The following is a 21278-nucleotide window of genomic DNA, read 5'->3' as shown; positions in this document are numbered from 1 at the left end:
AGACTGTGTGAAAGGGTTACACGATAAAGTTTTATTTACATTCAGCAGAAATACACAGGACAGGACAGACTTTACAAACATCAGGAAGAACACTGATTACTGCTCATCACCAACAGTAACCTTTCCCTCTGTTGGAGCTCCAGGTGCCTTTTCACCTGGTTCACCTTTATACCTGCCTTCATGTGAACGTAGAGTCACATATTTGTACTTATCTGTGTTAGCCTGTCAGTAAGGCTCTGCAAGGCTCCACAGTTGAACCAGCAATTATTGCATTGATCTGGACTTGTCTACTACATGTTTTCATGATTTTATTTAAGGAAGGAAGCACTCGTTCAGTACAATTCACCTTAAACCGCCTGCTACACAACATGTAGGCTCACATGTTCCATTGTAAGGGGTGAAAATGAAATAGCCTGTACATTACAACATCATTGGGTACTGCGTTTGATTTTGATTTGTAGCCACTGGTAGGACCACAATAGTGGGTTTGCTGTATAGAATATAGCTGTATGCTGCAATAGCTGTATAGAGCTATTTAAAACTATGTTTCTTACTGCAATTGTTTGTATTGGCAACATATCGGTGTATACAGGGAATAGTATATGAGGATTCTAAATATCATATTACTTTGGACCACTGACCTCTTCTTTAAGGTCAAAAGGTCAAACTTTCATAAAATATTTTTTTTATCTTTAAAACTGCTTAAAATTGTTCTGCCTGTGTTTGTATTGGCAACATTTAGAAAATGATCCTGGTACAGTGGGATTGTAAATATCACATTATAGTCTGACCTCACTTTTACATTCACATTTGCCTTTATTTCAAGAAAATGTCCATAATATGCCTTTAAAGAAAGTATTGAAAGAGCTGCCTAGTTAGAAATACACTGAAGTATAATATTATATAATAAGCTTAAGCTATTCATATAAAGTTATTACCAAATCAATAGCTGTTATCCATCCAACCTACATAATGTTTGTGTAATCCAACTAAACATCTGTCATCCTAGCCTTATCTGATATTAAACTACACTAAAAACCTCTTAAAGTGCATTTAAAAAGAACAAAAGAAACAAAATGAATATACAGACAACAAAATACTGTCCTTTAAAAGTAAATACTGTTTTGAGAGTGAGCTGCCTTGGTGGAGGTTTGTGCTCTGGGAGTGCTTCTTGTTTAGTTCCTCTTTCTGTGCTGTGAGCACATACTGGACAGAAGCAGTGAAAGCATTTTCTGTCACCAACAGAAAGCACCGAGCACGTCTGGACATGCTTTGCTGTGAGCGCAGTATGGAATTGAGCATGTATACATAAAACAGTCTGACCGATAGCCTGCTGAATGACTTGATGTTTGGTGTTTGAATTGTACACTTATTCAAGAAACTACAACGTGAAAACATTTAGTTCTTGTGTAGGAGAAGAAAAACCTATCTGCTAATCAAAGCTGTTTTCTTTCTTTTTTAATCCAGGCTGTACAATAACAAATGATGAAGACTGCAGTACTACACATGGCAGAGCTAATAAAACTGACTGATACACAGTAAATGCTCCTCGAGCTCTGTCTCTGTTTATTATGCTTCCTGCTGCTACTGGCTCAGCCCTAACGCCCCTTCCTTACTCACAGAACAGGTATGTGCAGCAGGAGATAAAAGCCTCTCGTCACAAAGGATAGTGTAATCGCTGAGAGAAGAGAGGAACATTGCAGACATGGCGTACTTCTTCTTGTCCGCAGAGACATGGACCCTGCTGGCTGCCCTCGTCACGCTGCTGTTTGTGTAAGTTTTAAAGAATACTGGATGTGTCCAGGTATTTGTACCATTTGTGCTGCTTTTTTAAATCTCTTACACCTGTTCCAGGTATTCCTGCTGGACCTATGGGACATTTAAGAGATTAGGCGTCCCTGGACCCTCACCTATCCCATTTTTTGGCACCATGTTGGCATATAGAAAGGTGGGTTACCATACTAGCCTACACTGTATACACCGAGGACAATGTCTTCTAATAGTTCATTGGTTTTTCAAGTACAATCTTATTTGAATAGTGTAGTTTTTTTTTATTTAGCTGTTGTTTTGTACAGTTATTTTCAGGTTATGAAAGACCCTTTCACCCTGACCCCTCTAAATGTTAGGCACCTGTTGTCAAACACATTTGTATGGCATGAAACATGCAAACTGGCTGCTGTACACAACAACGACCACTCTTAAGCAATAATATCTGAGTAGCTTTTTCTACTCAGGAAGTAGAAAACCTCACAACGTTACTTCAATAGCATTAGAAGTTAACATCACTGATGCTGTTATGCCTGTGATGTCTCTACTTTGTTAAACGTGACCTGTGTTTTTGGTAAGTTTCATTAATCATCTGTATATCTTGTTCTTATTTCCAGGGATTTTTTAACTTTGATGAAGAGTGTCATAAGAAATATGGGAAAATGTGGGGGTAAGTTGTGTTGTCTATAGTACATGACTGCTTTTCTATGGATGTGAATAATAATAATGCAGACCTGTGTGAAAGTGAAAGTGTGAAAAATGTATTACTTTCACTTTTTCACATGTTCAGTTGTTTTATTTCTTGTTTCTTCTACTGTGACGGTACGCAGCATTTTTGATGGCCGTCAGCCCGTGTTGTGTATCACTGATCCTGCTATGATAAAAACTATCCTGATAAAGGAGTGTTACTCTTTCTTCACCAACCGCAGGGTTAGTAAGGACATTATACCACTCAATCAGTCTCTTTTTTAAAAAAAAAATCTGACCTTCTGTCCTCATCACCAGCTGCTTTGAATGTTATTACAGAATTTCCGTCTGAACGGGCCGCTGCAGGATGCTGTGACAGTTACAGAGGATGATCAGTGGAGGAGGATCCGCAGCGTCCTTTCTCCCTCCTTCACCTCTGGGAGACTAAAAGAGGTACATCCCTCTCCCGCTCTCTGCCTCCTCTGGCTTTTTTTGCATGCTGAACAACAAAGGAAGCAAAAAGCATTCACTTAACCTGAAACTAGATTCACGCCTGCTTTTGAGTCTCCACAGTTTCACTCTTTGACTTGTTACCAAAAAGAGTCATTTCCTCTTCATTTTTAAAGTAATTTAAAAGCCCAAAAAAGGTAAACATAGCATCAAGATTCAAGTCTCTTTATTGTCATTATCCAAGCATAACATAATGCTGGCAATAATACTCCCTCACGTGGTGCATAAAAATTCAGTAACATAAATATAGTCTGCATATCTCTGTAGATCTCTGTAGATTGAAAGTACTTGAAAGTACTACATGCTCTTCCAGTATTGCTCCATCCCCAGCCTTGGTGGGGCTGTTCTCATATTGTTCCCTTGCCACTGAGAGTACACCTTGAATGGTGATTTATTCTCCTGCCTCCTATCTCTGGTGTACCTCTTCAAGGCACTAGCCAAGGCTATGAGCTTTTGCTTGGCAGCTTGTTGTGCTTCTTAGGCACCTTCTTCATCAAGAATCATGCAAGACTAGGCTGACCAACCTGTGCACTGCCTGGATTGATTACAAAAAGGCCAATGACTCAATGCCCCACACCTGGATCCTGGAATGCCTAAAATAATACAAGATCAACAGGACCCTAAGAGTGTTCACCAGGAACTCAGTGCGGATGTAGTGTGCAACACTACAGGCCAAATTCAAGCCCCTGCACGGTATGTACCACTGGCAGATAGTGGAGGTGGCTGACATCCAGAAGTCCTACCAGTGGCTGGACAAAGCTGGACTGAAAGACAGCACAGAGGCACTAATCATGGCAGCACAAGAACAAGCTCTGAGTACTAGATCCATAGAGGCTGGGGTCTATCACACCAGGCAAGACCCCAGGTGCAGGCTGTGTAAAGATGCCCCTGAGACAATCCAGCACATAACAGCAGGGTGCAAGATGCTAGCAGGCAAGGCATACATGGAACGCCATAACCAAGTCGGCGGCATAGTATTCAGAAACATCTGTGCCGAGTATGGCCTGGAAGTCCCGATATATGCTCTATGCTGTTGTAATTGCATCCGGTTTCAACATTTTTGACATTGTTGATTTTTGTCTGTTTGTGCCTCAGATGTTTGACATCATGAAGCAGCATTCAGCGGTTCTGATCAGCAGCATGAAAAAGAAAGCAGATAAAGATGAACCTCTAGAGATGAAAGAGTAAGATCTCTCATACTGTATTCATTTAAATACATGAGAAAAAGTGCAGATTCACCTCTTCTCCTCCTCTCCTCTTATTGCAGACTTCTCCTAAGTCTGCAATAACAAAGGTCATGTTTGATATGTTTGATATGTTTGTGTGGTTTTGCAGGTTTTTCGGACCCTACAGTATGGATGTGGTAACCAGCACCGCCTTCAGTGTAGACATCGACTCTCTCAACAACCCCTCAGATCCTTTTGTCACAAACATCAAAAAGATGCTGAAATTTGACCTTTTCAGCCCCATCGTCCTCACTATTGGTAAAATATTCATTTTGATACATGAAGCTACTTCTGACTGCTCCCGTTATTCAACAAGTGTTTACCTTGGCTTGTAGCTCTGCATGTTTGCTTTGGCAGATTTTTTCCTGGTGCAGTCTAAAGGATTTGTGTCTCCTCCTGGGATCAAACTGGGCACCACTACAACATGTCCATCAATGCAGCTGCTGTCCTTCCTCTTCCATTAACAAATGTCCTCTTGTTTGTTTAATTTCAGCCGTCTTTCCCTTCATGATTCCCATATTGGAAAAATTGGAGTTTTCCTTTTTCCCTGCATCTGTGACAGACTTCTTTTACGCTGCGCTACAGAAGATCAAGACTGATCGAGAGACCAGCAAGCAAAAGGTACGGCTGTGAGTTTGTGTTTGTACTAATAACCTGTTCTGACATAAAATCACAGCTGTTCTCAGACTGTGTTTGTTGACTTCCAGACTCGAGTGGACTTCCTCCAGCTAATGATCGACTCTCAGCAAAATAATGACTCCAAACAGGATAAAGGTGATACACGGACACACGTCTCCACACATGGAAAAACCAGCTTAAAGCTGTTCTAACGTGTATATCCCTCCTATCTCCTCAGGTCTGACAGATCATGAGATCCTTTCCCAAGCAATGACTTTCCTCTTTGCTGGCTACGAAACGACCAGCAGCTCTCTCACTTTCTTGTCTTACAATTTGGCAACAAACCCTCAGGTGATGAAAAAGCTGCAGGAGGAGGTGGATGCAACCTTCCCTAACAAGGTAACAACACAGAAATCTTAATATAAGACAATATATTTCTTTCTAGCATAACTAAACTAAAGTAAATCATACAGTAGATATGATGTGGTATAATAATATTGTGTTATGGTGATTATATTATTTTATATATTGTAGTCATATATAAAATCAGCACAGGGTTCTGCTTCTCTTAATATGTCTCTATCATCAGTCATGTTTATGTGCTTGTGTTCAGGCTCCTATCCAGTACCAGGAACTAATGCAGATGGAGTATCTCGACTGTGTCATCAATGAGTCTCTCCGATTGTTCCCCATTGCTTCACGTTTGGAACGTGTGGCCAAGGCCAGTGTGGAGATAAATGGCTTTGTGATTCCAAAAGGTATGGTTGTCATGGTCCCCACCTGGCCGATGCACCGGGACCCCGAGATTTGGCCTGAACCAGAGAAATTCAAACCTGAGAGGTACGGAAAGGATTCACACGTGTCTGATGTGACAAAGCAGAATGAAGCTCTGTGGGACATTACCCCGTTTCTGTTGTTAATATACTGTGTGTGTGTTCTCAGGTTCAGCAAGGAAAACAAGGAGACAATTGATCCGTATACCTACATGCCTTTTGGAGCAGGCCCGAGGAACTGCATTGGGATGCGATTTGCTCTGGTTGTGATGAAACTTGCAATAGTGGAGATCCTCCAGAGGTACAGCTTCTCTGTGTGTAAGGAGACCGAGGTGAGAGCCCAGATCAACTTCACTCTGACTGTTAGTTCTGTGTGTTATTGTCATTTATTCTACATCCCACTTCTCTGCAGATCCCCATTGAGCTGGACATCCAGGGTCTGCTACAACCAAAACAACCAATCAAACTGAAGCTGGTGCCACGTTCTTAACCTTCTCATCTAAGAAGATGACTATTCTTCATTTTAATCTTGATGTTTCTTGCATACATAAACACCATGTCAGTTTTTGTACTACCTACCTGTACTACCTTATTTTGTCTGAAGGTGCACTAAACACTCTATTTAATTTCTTTTTTTAATTTTCTGGCAATTTTTTCATGGTTTAGGCTTTAAAGCATTAGGATAGATCCAGTAAAGACAAAAACGTGGCAGTCAGGCATTTAGCCCTTGTGGACGGTCATTGTTTAGTATGGGCAAAGAGTTTATGACAATATACTGTAAAGAATAATCAGCAATTTCTATTTTTGTCTAAAGCATGTATCAATTCAATTCACTTCAATTCAATTCAGTTTTAGTTATATATCACCAAATTACAACAACAATCACTTAAAAGGGGAAAATCCCAATAATCAGACAAGCAAGCACTTGGTGACAGTGGGAAGGAAAAACTCCCTTTTAACAAGTGGAAACCTCCAAGCTCATGGAGGGCCACCATTGGCTAGATCGGTCTGGGGTGAGAGGAGGAAATGCAAAGTCGTATATGAACAAGAGGTTACGGGATCCTGGAAATAGCTGAAATCTATAAAATCTGAAAAGTGCACAATCATATTTCTCTGTCTTGATTAAGCTCTTGAATTTCAGTGTTATATCCGTCCTACTGTAACTAAAATACACCATGATTAGACCACAAAGTTTTACAGTATTATGTTGCATTATACCCTTTAATTCTCCAAAGAGCTGATTCCAAACATCACATCACTTCTCGGGTGTTTTCATATCCTCTCGGAGCGCCACCACTTTTTTGTCACAGCTCAATAAGGAGAGATCACTTGGAGGATTTGAACATGATTTATGGAGCTTTAGGAATTAATGTATTTGTCGATTAGACTCCAAGGACCTATTATGACAGAACTGGACCAGAGTAATGATAACTCTACTGAGATTGACAGCGTGGGAAAGTCATAGAGCTGCAGAGAACAGAAAAGCAGACTAACACCCAGGAAACAGGCAGATGGCTGATTACAGAGCTTCCTTATTAAATTTACGCATAAGCTTCATTTCGTGGATCATGTCTACGTGTAACAATGTTACAGTCATTTTGGCTTTTGGCTCAGATACCTGAGTTTTTGAATTTAAATAGAAAAGAACGTTCATTCACTGGAAAAGTTATGTTTAGTTGACTTAGGAAAATGCACTCAAAGAAAACCACAGAGGACGAGCTGTGTCTGTTGCAAGAATAGTTTATTAATGAACAGCAGGGTTAATAAGAATAAAACAAACGAAAAATGCTCCTCCAGGAAGATAAGCAGCATCCACACCCACTCTCTTCCTCCCACTCTCTCGGCTTTTTTAGAGCTCTCACAGTGAAGAGATGCCGTCTCCCAAATATGTTTATGTATCACCTTTCCAAAAAAAGTGTAATTTAACATGTGTAAAATTAAAGCCTTTAGATTAAGCCTTCATCCATGACCCTTTCATTATAGATCTATTAGTTTGGTTTTTTGGACAATTGACTCAAAGGTTATTTAATGAGCAGGTGTGGGCAATTCCTTCATGGTGTCATTATCAATTAAACAAATAAAAGGTCTGGAGTTGATTTGAGGTGTGTTGCTTGCATTTGGAAGATTTTGCTGTGAGGAGACAACATGAGGTCAGAGGAGCTCTCCATGCAAGTGAAACAAGCCATCCTTAAACTGTGAAAACAGAAAAACCCATCTGACAAATCTTACAATACTGGGAATGACAAAATCTGCACTTTGGTACATCCTGAGAAACAAAGGAAGCACAGGTGAACTCAGCAATGCCAAAAGACCTGGACATCAACGGAAGCCAACAGTGGTGGATAATCACAGAGTTATTTCCATGGTAAAGAGAAACCCCTTCAAAACAACCAGCAAGTGAACAACACTCTCCAGGGAGTAGGCGTATCGATATCCAAGTCTACCATAAAGAGAAGACTGCATGTAGCTAACCAACCAAAGCTAACCATAAGCCTCAAGAACAGAAAGGTTAGACTGGCTCGGGTGTGCATGGTTGCCAGTGGCACTGGGACACTAGTGTTTATTGATGGTGTGACACAGGACAGAAGCAGCTGAATGAAGGCGGAGGTGTTCATAGATATACTGTCTGCTCAAATCCAGCTAAATGCAGTCAAATTGAGTTGGTGGCCTTTTTATAATACACATACACAATGACCTGAAATATAAAGCCAAAGCAACCCAGGAGTTTATTAAAGTGGAATATTCTTCAATGGCCAAGTCAGTCACCTGATCTTAACCCAACTGAGCATTTTACTTCAGACAGAAAGGCCCACAAACAAACAGCAACCGAAAGCCGCTGCAGTAAAGGCCTGGCAGAGCATTAAAAAAGAGGAAACCCAGCATCTGGTGATGTTCATGAGTTCAAGACTTCAGGCTGTCATTAAAGGGTTTTCAACCAAGTATTAGAAATGAACATTATATTTTCACTTATTTAATTTGTCCAATTACTTTTGAGCTCCTGACATGATGTTAAAGTATACTTTAGTTCCTCACACTTTTACACAATCTTTTTGTTCAACCCACTGAATTAAAGGTGAAAGTCTGCCCTTCAACTGCATCTCAGGTGTTTCATTTAAAATGTATTGTGGTAATGTACAGAAACAAAATTATTTACAAAAAGTTGTCTCTTTCCAAATATTTATGTAGTTTAAATCTTTTCTACAATGTCCACCTTTTTCTATATGTTAGTGAGGCACTCTGTGTCATTACTTCTTAATGATGTGACATATCAAACAGTGATTAGTGATTATTTACTGCTTTTTTAAATGCTAACCAACTGACAAAAACTGAGTAGATGATCATTAATAAAAGATACTAAATTGGTATTTTCATACCCAGAGTTTTTCTTGCATATTAAATTCTTGTAGTTTGAATCTGATTCGAGTTTATCATCTGTCTGAGTGCTTTCTAGTTACATGGATCCACATTTGCTGAGCTGATGGAACGCATCTTCAGCTTTAGTTTGATTGGTCGAACCGGAGACACAAAGCCTGCAACATCCATCTCTAATGGGATCTGAGGAATGGACAAATTCACTAAATTAGAAACATCAGTTTTTGTCAGCAAATGTTGTTTTCTGTCTGTCTTATTGCATGAAGGAAATTATGTCAAGCTAAGTTTGTAATTTACACACAGTCACCTCTGTTTCTTTGCAGACTGAGAAGCTGAAGTTCTGCAAAACTTCCACCATGGCCAGTTTAACCATCATCAGAGCAAATCGCGTCCCCATGCAGCTCCTTGGCCCAGCCCCAAATGGAAGGTAAGTATACGGGTTGATGTTCTGTTTGTTTTCCTTACTAAATCTGCAAAACAATTTGAAAAAATATGTCAAATACCCACAATTTATATGAATTTTTTTTGCCTGCTATGACTGCTTTTAATTAATTAAGAAAATTATATAACAGACCACATGTTTAAATGCTACCCTAATAATATGTCCTTTAAAATATAATACAAACATATTTACATAAGAAAATATGCTTAATGTTGTAATGCCAAGCCTGTCATGTTTTTGTGTGTGATTTATTTTTTCCTCAGTAACCGGACACAGGCCTACTGTGAGAAAGAAATTGCATAAAAATACCAGATGTAGCAAAAATGATAATAAACTATGATACAAATGTGCAAACTGTTATTTATTAATTAATACATTTGTTTAAAAGGCTCAATAAAAACTGAGTTGTTTGAAATGTAACTTTCTGTGGTTGTTTTAGTGGTTTAGGCTTTACAGGGTTAATCTTGGCAGTGAATGACTGAATGAGTAAACAACCCTGAACATCCCCCAGAATCCCCAGTAGTACTTGGAAATTCCTTGGTGGCATGCCTTAAGTAACTGATAAGTAGCTTTGCAGAATTGTTGCTAATTATCTTCAGAACGATAAGATAAACATAAATAATTTGCTAACTACCTGTCAGGTTTGAACTCCTCTGGCTCTGGCCACAGCTCCGGGTCACGGTGCAGAGCGTAGACTGGAACCATAACAAGCATGCCCTTTGGGATTGTGATTTCACTGATTTTTACAGTTTCCTTAGCCACTCGTTCCAGACGTGGAATTGAGGGGTACAGCCTGTTGACAAAATGGGAATACTTTTTACATGTCTGTATTACACTAAGCATGCGATCACAAGCACTCCTACTGGCATTTGGATTGATGTGGTATGGGTATTTGTTTTTTCAGTAGGTGGGAATTTTTTTTAATTATTATTGTATGCTGGTGTTTGTGCAATCCATGTGCAATGTCCCAGCTTGCACACCCTCTCACACCCTGCAGGTATGTGCTGGACTGTCTTGGGTCGCAGATTTACACAGCCTGTAACTCAGGTCCTGGGCTGTGGTACGCTCCTACAGGCCTGTTGCCTGTGCTGCTTGGATCACAGCCTCTGTGAGCCTCTATCTTCACTATGGCTCCCCTGACCTGTGGTATACCCAGGTTTTTTCGTTTAGTTTTTTTTTGTCCACTACCACACCTTCATCTAACTCCACCCTTTCACTTCTCTCTCTTTGTCACCATGTGGTCTCATGGTGTATTTCTTTCAGCTAGCACAAGTAAAAGCTCATTACCTCAGGCACTCACTGACCACACTGTCCAGGTACTCCATCTGCATCAGAGCTTCGTACTCGACTGGACCCTATAAGGTTGTTACAAATCACAGTTTTGGTTAAAGACAGCTCTGATTTAATGTTTTCATCAAATATTATTAAGAAAACAACTCCACAACCAGAAACTTTGATTCTACCTTGTTTGGGAAAGTGGAGTCTACTTCTCTTTGAAGCCGTTTCATGATTTCAGGATTTCTTGCCAAACTGTAAGCCAAGAAAACAAGAGCGATGGCACTTGTCTCGTAGCCAGCAAACACAAACATGGTCACTTGGGAAATGATCTCGTGTTCAGTAAGACCTGTTAGCAACGAGAGAAGTGGGCATGAGACATTTGATGTGCATACATGTGACCACAGGGACTCTACGTGTAGTGATGTTTTTACCCTTATGCTTCTTTTCTTTGTCGTTTTCACTGGCTGTCTGACACTTGATCAAATGCTCAAGCATATCATCTGAAGTCTACAAAAACAGGTCACAGGAAATAGAATAGTTTAAGAATTGGTGCCAATAATTGGAGACTCTTTAGGAATTTTGAAACCTCTGTCATTTTCTGGTGTTCTCTTTGTATGTGTGGCACACCATGTCGAGATCACAGGAGGTTGATGGTTTGTTGATCCAACTGTCAGACAGATTTGGATATTTCTTACCAATCAAGGTCACATGATGTGACTAACACATGCAAAACAGATCATGAGGTGAGATTGTTTCAGTCGTCTGTTAGTGATTTCTCAACTGAATTTCTGCAAGTTTCATCGTGGCTAAACATTCGATGAGCTGTGAGAGAAGATTGTATTTATGATGATGCTGAGCTGTGTGTTTGTCCAAACCTGGGACGAGCTGTTGCGTTCTGCTTTGACCTTCTCCGCAACTGACTTTAAGAAAGCGGTAGAAGACTTGGGGAACAAGGAGACACCCAAACGCTCCAAAAGAGGAAGAAAAATTGGAAAGCATGCTGAGAAAGAAAAAATGGGTTAAAACCTTTGGTTACCAAATAAATCTGTTAATAATAAGACAAAAAAACAAAAACAAAACAGAGGCAGTACCTTGAAAAATATAAAGAAGAAGGGGAAATTTAAACAACTGGTTTGCGTGGGTGATGAAGGGATTGGAAGGGTTCTTGATTGAGTCAAAATCCACACTGAATATACAGCTTGCCATCACGTCAATGCTGTAGGGTCCAAAGAAGCTGGAATGCACACATTGTACTCAGCAGTGTCACATTCAAGGCCTTCAACCGTTTGCTCCACACAGCTGCAAAATCAGCCTACAAGTTCCTTCAGCTAATACATTTATTTTTCATCTTGGGGCAAAATCTGAGGTTTAATGTTTTACAAACTCAGCTTGGATGGTATCACTCACTCTTTCACAATAATGACCTCATCATTGTGCGCCTTGGACTGCAGGCTGTCTGTCAGTTTGCGCGAATGATGCTTCATGATGCTAAACATCTTGAACAGAGGAAAAGAACACAATGGTGAAAACGGATAATACTCTTTTGTAACCTTGATATATCTCCACCTACTTCTTTTAGATGGCCAGAGGTGAAGAAGGGAGAGAGGATGTTACGAATCCGTCTCCACTGATCATCCTCAGCCAGAGACACTGCGTCATAGAGATCTCCGTTCAGACGAAAGTTCTAGAGAGATCGTGGTTTTAGGTCATGGTTATATGTTTGCACGTGTTTGGCAAACAGCTTTAAATACTTGTACAATGATAAGGCAAAGGATTCGCAGATGCAAATCAAAACTATGAATGAACATGTATGGAATTATATAGTAAACAAAAAAAACCTCAAAACATGTTTTATATTTTAGATTCTTCAAAGTAGCCGCCCTTTGCTTTGATTACTGCTTTGCACACTCTTGGCGTTCTCTCGATGAGCTTCATGAGGTCGTCACCTGAAATGGTTTTCCAACAGGAGTTCCCAGAGATGCTGAGCACCTGTTGGCCCTTTTGCCTTCACTCTGAGGTCCATCTCATCCCAAACCATCTCGACTGGGTTTAGGTCAGGTGACTGTGGAAGCCAGGCCATCACTCTCCTTCTTGGTCAAACAGCCCTTACACAGCCCGGAGGTGTGTTTGGGGTCATTGTCCTGTTGAAAAATAAATGATGGTCCAATTAAATGCAAACCAGATGGGATGGCGCGTTGTTGCAGAATGCTGTGGTTGCCATGCTGGTTCAGTGTGCCTTCAATTTTGAATGAATGCCCAAGAGTGTTACCAGCAAAGCACCAGTACCATCACACCTCCTCCTCCATGCTTCACGCTGGGAACCATGCATGTAGAGACCATCTGTTCACGTTTTCTGTGTCGCACAAAGAAATGGTGGGTGGAACCAAAGATCTCAGATTTGGACTCATCAGACCAAAGCACAGATTTCCACTGGTCTAATGTCCTTGTTATTCTTGGCCCAACAAATCTCTTGTGTTTGTTGCTTTTCCTTAGTCATGGTTTCTTAGCAGCTGTTTGATCGTAAAGACCTGATTCACACAGTCTCCTCTGAACAGTTGATGCAGAGATGTGTCTGCTACTGGAACTCTGTGTGACATTTATCTGGGCTCTGATCTGAGGTGCTGTTAACTTGTGATTTCTGAGGCTGGTGACTCGGATGAATTTATCCTCAGCAGCAGAGGTGACTCTTGGTCTTCCTTTCCTGGGGCGGTCCTCATGGTGAGCCAGTTTCGTCGTAGTTCTTGATGGTTTTTGCAACTGCACTTGGGAACACATTCAAAGTTTTAGCAATGTTCTGGACTGACTGACCTTCAGTTTTTAAAGTAATGATGGACTGTCGTTTCTCTTTACTTAGCTTATTGGTTCTTGCTATAATATGAATTCTAACAGTTGTCAAATAGGGATGTCAACTGTGTACCAACCTGACACAACAGATGGTCCCAACCCCATTAAGAAGGCAAGAATTCCACAAATGAACGCTGACAAGGGACACCTGTGAAGTGAAAACCATTTCAGGTGATCACATCATGAAGCTCACTGAAAAAAGGCCAAGGGTTTGCAGCACTGTCACAAAGCAAAGGGTGGCTACTTTAATGAATCTAAAATACAAGACTTTGCTACATAATTCCATATATCTTGCTTCATATATCTGATTTCTTTAGTTTGTATCTACAATGTAGAAAGTAGAAAAATTAAGAAAAAAAAAACATTAAATGAGAAGTTGTGTCCAAACTTTTGACTGGTAGTGTAAGTTGTTACATCTTTGAAATTGTGCTATGTTAAAAGTGTTATTATATCATTTTAAAAGCTAAAGAGCCATGTCAGACCAGAAAGTGAGCATGCTTGATGTGTTACTGTTGTATGTTGTATGTACACATGCTAACATTAGCATTTTTCAACCACCTTTGGGTGAAACGTCAGGCTTTTTTCCAGTGATAAAAGGGATGAAAGAGCAGAGCTTGACTGTATGTCATATTCAAGTGCAGTGGTACTTATCATATTCATGAATAGAGTTTATCTGAAACATGGATGGAAATTATGTGAGCAGAGGATTTTCACACTGTTTTCAGTGTTTTCAGCTTTTTTTGCTTCTGAGGGAACTCATGAAAACATTTCTTGAAATGTTTTCTCGTTATTTCTCCAATTTCTTATTTCCAGCAGGATGATTTGATCGTTTTGAAAATACGTAAAATGTAACTTATTTTATTGGAAAAACAAAAAACAATCATATCCCAGGGTTACCAGTTACCACAAAGTTTTACTATGACAGACTGTTGGGTGTTTTGTTTCAGTCAGTGTTCATTTCATGTTCGTGTTCTCACCCTGCGGTTGGTAAAGTAGGTGAAGCACTCCTTCACCAGGATGGTTTTCAGCATGTCAGGATCCATCACAGCCAGCATGGGTTTCCTGAACTCATACACACTGAACATTTACACAGAACACATCTGCATTTCGGGAGGTTTTTGTAGTGGAAAATATTTGTAATTGCTGAAGGAGCTTTGGATCCAGTTGTGCTGACAGAAACAGAGAAATCCATTAAAAACATGCAAATACTCTTATAAGGACATTTTTACAAGCTCACCCCCATATTCTCCCATACTTTTGAGCACATTCATAGTCATCTAAGAAGTGAACCTGTTAACGGGAAATGCATATTTATCACTAAGATATGTTATACATTATTCAGTGTATCCTTCTATACTTGGTACAAATCATTCGATCTTTACAAATAGCATTCACAAGGATTTACATACACGGTTGTGCCTGGCTATTGTCCCCCAGTACATGACTGGCTTTGGACCTGGGATCCCCATCTTCTCAAATATACCAAAGGTCCAGTGGCCGTACCTAGACAGAACATCAAAGGGGTTAAAGCATGAAGGTGCACACGTTCACTCAAACACTGTTTACTGTTAACTTGCTTGTCTGAGCTTGACCAATTCAGCTGTTGCCACCTTAAATCTAAACCGTGTTTTACTGTAACCAGTAACTCACATAACAAATATGCAGATAAATGTGATCAGCAGTATCCATGTTTCTAAAGAGAAGAAAAGAACAAAACCCATGGCTCCCTCTTGCTTGGCTGCATTAAAGTAATCTCTAGCTGATCTCAGAGAGGAGGAGTCCTGTTACATAAACCAGCCTCTTTCCTCTTACCAGGAAAACAGGAAAAGAACTTTCACCCACAGATCTGAGTACATGCTTGGACATGTTTTTTTTCTGTGAGTACAGTATAAGTTTAAAGCTGTTTATATAAAACAATTTGACCAAAAATGTTCGTAATGACTTGACTGTGCTCCTGTGTGAAAAACACTGTACTTGACTGCTCTGTAACATTCAAATCCCAAATATAATAAGATTAAAGTTCAAACAACAAAACCTTTATGCTAATCACAGCTGTTTTTATTGCATTGTTTTGCTTATTTTGTTTGTTTTAAACTCATAAAGTACAAAAATGAAGGCCTGGAAACTGCAGGGTCACAAACAGCAGAACTATTAATCGTGATTATGACACAGTTAATGCTCCTCAGTCTTTCTCTCCGTTAATCATTCACTTGATGCTCTCCGCTGCTATTTGTTAAACTCTCACACACTTCCCTTACTCATGCAACAGGTGTGTGCAGCACAAAATAAAAGGCTCTGGTCACGACACTTGTGTTACCACTGAGAGAAGAGAGAAAGAGAGAAAACAGAAAAAGAGACGAGAGAAACTTGGCAGACATGGCGTACTTCTTCTTCTTGTCCGCAGAGACGTGGACCCTGCTGGCTGCCCTCATCACACTGCTGTTTGTGTAAGTTTTAAAAACTACTGGTTGTGTTCAGCTATTTCCACTTTTGTTCTTCTTTTATTCTCTTACACCTGTTCCATGTTTTTCACAGGTATTCCTGCTGGACATATGGGACATTTAAGAGATTAGGAGTCCCTGGGCCCTCACCTATCCCATTTTTTGGCACCATGTTGAAATATAGAAAGGTGGGTAATAACACTTACACTATATATACTGTATATACTATATCCACTGTGGACTGTTTTAAATGTGTGATCCCTATATTAATGTCTCAGATCCACGCATCACTTTGAATGCTGCCTATGTGCGCAGTCTTAGATCAGTGAACCAGATTTCGTTGCTCTCTCAGTTTATCTACATTTTCCAAAGTCTTGGTAACAGCTTGACCTGGGTCATATTTGCATAATGATCCAAGTACTATTTTCTATGATTTGTAGAATAATTGAAAGATGACACATATTTTTTTTAGTTGTGTTATCATCCTTCTCTGGTGTAGTTGAAGTCCGTTTGATAAGCCCCACCTTCTTTAACTTTCACTATGACCTATGGTCACGTACAGCCCTTGTCCGGTTGCCAACACTACACACTTGATCTTTGTGTGATCTGGTGTTGTTCAGTGCTCTACGTCATAAACAGCCCATGATGTGTTTTAATAATTAGATCTTTTATATCGTTCTTGTTTCCAGGGATTTTTTAACTTTGATGAAGAGTGTTATAAGAAATATGGGAAAATGTGGGGGTAAGTAGTGTTTTCTACAGTGTGTGTTTGTGTGAATCTGAATGCATATACAATATGTAAATAGGTGAGGTTATTATCTTTGCTTATGCTCCAGTTTTACAGGTGTGTGTGTGTGTGTGTGTGTGTGTGTGTGTGTGTGTGTGTGTGTGTGTGTGTGTGTGTGTGTGTGTGTGTGTGTGTGTGTGAAAGCATGAAAAATGAACATATTAATTCTTGTTTTATTAATCCCCCTTCACTGTTTATACAGCATTTTTGATGGCCGTCAGCCCGTGTTGTGTATCACTGATCCTGCTATGATAAAAACTATCCTGATAAAGGAGTGTTACTCTTTCTTCACCAACCGCAGGGTTAGTAAGGACATTATACGACTCAATCAGTCTCTTTTTTAAAAATCTGAGCCTCTGTCCTCATCACCAGCTGCTTTTGAATGTCATTACAGAATTTACGTCTGAATGGGCCGCTGTACGATGCTGTGTCCATTGCAGAGGATGATCAGTGGAGGAGGATCCGCAGCGTCCTTTCTCCCTCCTTCACCTCTGGGAGATTGAAAGAGGTACGTCCCTCTCTCCCCTCACTCTGGGCCTTCTCCGGCTTTTGTTTGATGCTGAAAAAGAATACAATGCAAACAAACATCTATCAACATGAATGCTCGCTTCTTTAGGATTTTGTTCAGTCTGAATGTAGATGTAGAAAAACAGTGGTACCTCTGTGCTGTTGTAATTACATCCAGGGTTGACATTTTTTTTTTTTTGTCTGTTTGTCCCTCAGATGTTTGACATCATGAAGCAGCATTCAGCTGTCCTGATCAGCAGCATGAAAAAGAAAGCAGATAAAGATGAACCTCTAGAGCTGAAAGAGTGAGATCTCTCATACTGTATTCATTTAAATACATCAGAAAAGCTGTAGATTCACCTCTTCTAAGTCTGCAATAATAAAGGTCATGTTTGATGTGTTTGTGTGGTTTTGCAGGTTTTTCGGACCCTACAGTATGGATGTGGTAACCAGCACCGCCTTCAGTGTGGACATCGACTCTCTCAACAACCCCTCAGATCCTTTTGTCTCAAACATCAAAAAGATGCTGAAATTGGACTTTTTCAACCCCATCTTCCTCACTGTTGGTAAAGTATTCATTGCATTTTTATAACTGCAGCTCATGCATAGATCATCAGTGCAGCTGCTGTCCTTCCTCTTCCATTAATAAATGTCCTCTTGTTTGTTTAATTTCAGCCTTCTTTCCTTTCATGGGTCCCATATTGGAAAAAATGGAGTTTTCCTTTTTCCCTACATCTGTGACAGACTTCTTTTACGCTGCGCTACAGAAGATCAAGATTGAGCGAGAGACCAGCAAGCAAAAGGTACGGCTGTGAGTTTGTGTTTGTACTAATAACCTGTTCTGACATAAGATCACAGCTGTTCTCAGACTGTGTTTGTTGACTTCCAGACTCGAGTGGACTTCCTCCAGCTAATGATCGACTCTCAGCAAAATAATGATTCCAAACAGGATAAAGGTGATACACGGACACACATCTCCACACATGGAAAAACCAGCTTAAAGCTGTTCTAACGTGTATATCCCTCCTATCTCCTCAGGTCTGACAGATCATGAGATCCTTTCCCAAGCGATGATTTTCCTCTTTGCTGGCTACGAAACGACCAGCAGCTCTCTCACTTTCTTGTCTTACAATTTGGCAACAAACCCTCAGGTGATGAAAAAGCTGCAGGAGGAGGTGGATGCAACCTTCCCTAACAAGGTACGTGAGAAGTGAGAACATCTGGAACTGAACAGCAGTCTTAAAGTGAGAAAAACCTTTCTTTAATGAGATCCCACTTTACTCCAGATTTGACTCCAGGCTTGACTTATCTCCCCTTTAATGCAAACACACATCCTGATTTATACACGAAAATCCATCCATCCATTTCCTTCTATCCAGTTTAGGGTCGTGGGGTGATGGGGGCTAATCCAGCTGTCTCAGGGAGCTGTGATAGCCAAGGAGGGTTGCAAAGTCAAGTTAAAATCACTTCACAAAGACATAATAAACACAGGCTTCCTTTGCAAACAACATAAAAAGTTCACAGAAGAAGAAGTCACCTTTTAACAATGCATAGTAAACAAGTTCATAATAAACCTCCAAATTTTTCTGAAAGAAATTTTATGTTTCTTTAATTTTTCTTTCAAGGCTGTTTTAGTTTCATTTCCTTTTACCTTATTTCGTGCGTTTTCTTTGATTAATTACTACATTGCAATAGTGCATACAGACTGTCTCTCAACCAGAAATCCAAACAGCTGTTTTTAAATTTTACCACTAGGGGGCAGAAGAATTCCACAATAGGGCTGGGTGTCGTCACTGATTTCTATAGTAGATTCAATTCCGATTCACAAGGTTCCGATTCGATTCGATCCACCATTCGATTCGATTTGAATGGGGAAATTTTGCATCAGACAGTCAGAAATATTATAACTCTGATCATTTATCAGTACTGGCACTTGTGACACTTCATCAGAGGTGTGAGCATCACAGCAGATGCCTTTGTGTCAAAGTAACTGAGGATAAAACACAGAAAAACATGAAGTAGATTTTCCTGGCCTGGCTTTTTATAGCAGATAACCTTAAAATATTCTGCAGTAGATCATAAACTGAAGAAAACCTTGAATCAACATATGAACATTACTTGATGCTGCGGAAGTGAAGCAGTGCAAAGTTACAGAGGTTTTATTTGAGACACAGGTAAGCGTTTTGCAATTGTTATAATTTTTAAATGTTTATATTTCTTCGGAATTTAACAGCAGAAATTAGACTTTCTTGTAAGAAGTCATTTTTAAAAACTGCGACTGACAGCGCTGTAAACAACGGTAGACTGGAGGGTAAGCAAGTGAATAATGCAGAAAACAGATTTGAGATGGTAAACTGTTCTTGAATTACACTGAAAGAGAGAGAGCTTTGCAGGAAGTGTGATTTTTATTGTGGTGGAAGCAAAACAGCAAAGGTAATGACGATATTTATCTAATACGAAGCTAGTTTTGATCTTCTTTTGTTGCTGGTTCAGTGAATTTTGGTTGGAAAGGGACAAAACCTGCAGCTTCGGAGCCCTGACGGCGTGTCCGTGTGCGTGCTGTCCGGTGAGAAAGCCAACATCTCACAGACTCTGATGAGTCGGATCCACGCTTTGTGTTTACGTCTTTGTGTGGAATCTGTTTATCTGCTCTCATTTACTGTTTTAGCTGTTTGGTGGTTGTTGAAATGAAAGCTTTAACCTGAGATTCTGGTGATTCTGGAGAAGTACACATATATATTTAAAATCGATTCAGGATCTAATGAATCAGTATCCCGTTATTGAAGCTAAAATTGATTTGAATCGGAAAATCGGTAACTGAAACCCACCCCTACTCCACAAAAGTCCAGTTTGTGGGTGATATCCAGAAGTTGCTCAGAGAGACATGTTTATGTGTTCGTGTTCAGGCTCCCATCCAGTACCAGGAACTAATGCAGATGGAGTATCTCGACTGTGTCATCAATGAGTCTCTCCGATTGTTCCCCATTGCTTCACGTTTGGAACGTGTGGCCAAGGCCAGTGTGGAGATAAATGGCTTTGTGATTCCAAAAGGTATGGTTGTCATGGTCCCCACCTGGCCGATGCACCGGGACCCCGAGATTTGGCCTGAACCAGAGAAATTCAAACCTGAGAGGTACGGAAAGGATTCACACGTGTCTGATGTGACAAAGCAGAATGAAGCTCTGTGGGACATCACCCCGTTTATGTTGTTAATATGTGTGTGTGTGTGTGTGTGTGTGTGTGTGTGTGTGTGTGTGTGTGTGTGTGTGTGTGTGTGTGTGTGTGTGTTTCTCAGGTTCAGCAAGGAAAACAAGGAGACAATTGATCCGTACATCTACATGCCTTTTGGAGCAGGCCCGAGGAACTGCATTGGGATGCGATTTGCTCTGGTTGTGATGAAACTTGCGATAGTGGAGATCCTCCAGAGGTACAGCTTCTCTGTCTGTAAGGAGACCGAGGTGAGAGCCCAGATCAACTTCACTCTGACTGTTATTGCCTTTTTTATGCTGTATGAAGAACCAGGTCCCAATATTATTCACTACTAGTTTAATAGTGATATGGGGGATGCATCCACTGTGTATATCAGTCCAAAGATAAAAAGCCATGGACTGACACAGCACTTCCATAAAACAGTTGGATTTTTACGTTTTCCATCAGCTTTCCACCTTAAGTTATTTGGAGATCTGAAATAAGAAGACAGAGTTTTGTGTGTATTTGTCATTTATTCTACATGTCACTTCCTTGCAGATCCCCATTGAGCTGGACATCCAAGGTCTCCTACAGCCAAAACGACCAATCAAACTGAAGCTGGTGCCACGTTCTTAACCTTCCTGCTAAAAATAAAAATGACAATGAAAGATTCTCTTCTTAATGGTGCTCTTTACAAACTGTTTGTGTACAGAAGCAAATGCTAGTTTTTTTACCGAAACAGTCCAAGCGTGTACCTCTGCATCTTTTTTCCTTAACTGAGTGACAGATGAACCATTTTACTGATCTTTAAAATCAATAAAGAAAGTCCAGATCCTT

At 40.2% G+C, this 21278-nt stretch overlaps 3 protein-coding genes across 4 annotated transcripts; 2 read left to right on the top strand and 1 right to left on the bottom strand.

Annotated features, from left to right (window-relative positions):
* The first annotated feature begins 1619 nt into the window (after positions 1-1619).
* On the top strand, positions 1620-7536 carry LOC116312361 (cytochrome P450 3A40-like). Its single transcript, XM_031729760.2, has 13 exons — positions 1620-1773; positions 1855-1948; positions 2385-2437; positions 2598-2697; positions 2794-2907; positions 4060-4148; positions 4300-4448; positions 4684-4811; positions 4898-4964; positions 5047-5207; positions 5422-5648; positions 5751-5913; positions 5994-7536. The coding sequence occupies exons 1-13, from the start codon at positions 1706-1708 to the stop codon at positions 6069-6071; spliced, it is 1491 nt and encodes a 496-aa protein (XP_031585620.2). The 5' UTR covers positions 1620-1705; the 3' UTR covers positions 6072-7536.
* On the bottom strand, positions 7306-15297 carry LOC116312360 (cytochrome P450 3A40-like). Of its 2 annotated transcripts, XM_039613001.1 has the most exons (14): positions 15168-15297; positions 14927-15020; positions 14755-14807; positions 14495-14594; positions 12244-12357; positions 12081-12169; positions 11765-11907; positions 11549-11673; positions 11105-11180; positions 10859-11019; positions 10683-10750; positions 10030-10188; positions 9261-9423; positions 7306-9136 (listed from the first exon to the last, which is right to left on the bottom strand). In XM_039613001.1, the coding sequence occupies exons 1-14, from the start codon at positions 15236-15238 to the stop codon at positions 9029-9031; spliced, it is 1524 nt and encodes a 507-aa protein (XP_039468935.1). In that variant the 5' UTR covers positions 15239-15297; the 3' UTR covers positions 7306-9028. The 2 variants fall into 2 exon arrangements, with proteins under 2 accessions (XP_039468935.1, XP_039468936.1); XM_039613002.1 differs by lacking the exons at positions 14755-14807; positions 15168-15297.
* Positions 15298-15339: 42 nt separating this feature from the next.
* Positions 15340-21278, top strand: LOC116332155 (cytochrome P450 3A30). Its single transcript, XM_039613004.1, has 14 exons — positions 15340-15394; positions 15787-15964; positions 16053-16146; positions 16648-16700; positions 16948-17047; positions 17140-17253; positions 17469-17557; positions 17670-17818; positions 17928-18055; positions 18142-18208; positions 18291-18451; positions 20159-20385; positions 20548-20710; positions 21000-21278. Exons 2-14 carry the CDS (start codon positions 15894-15896, stop codon positions 21075-21077), a joined length of 1494 nt encoding a protein of 497 aa, XP_039468938.1. The 5' UTR covers positions 15340-15394; positions 15787-15893; the 3' UTR covers positions 21078-21278.

This window comes from Oreochromis aureus, linkage group 6 (genome assembly GCF_013358895.1).
Source record: "Oreochromis aureus strain Israel breed Guangdong linkage group 6, ZZ_aureus, whole genome shotgun sequence".
Taxonomy (NCBI): Eukaryota; Metazoa; Chordata; class Actinopteri; order Cichliformes; family Cichlidae; genus Oreochromis; species Oreochromis aureus.
Note: the sequence above shows the minus strand (reverse complement) of the source record. Positions and strands in the feature narration are given on the sequence as shown.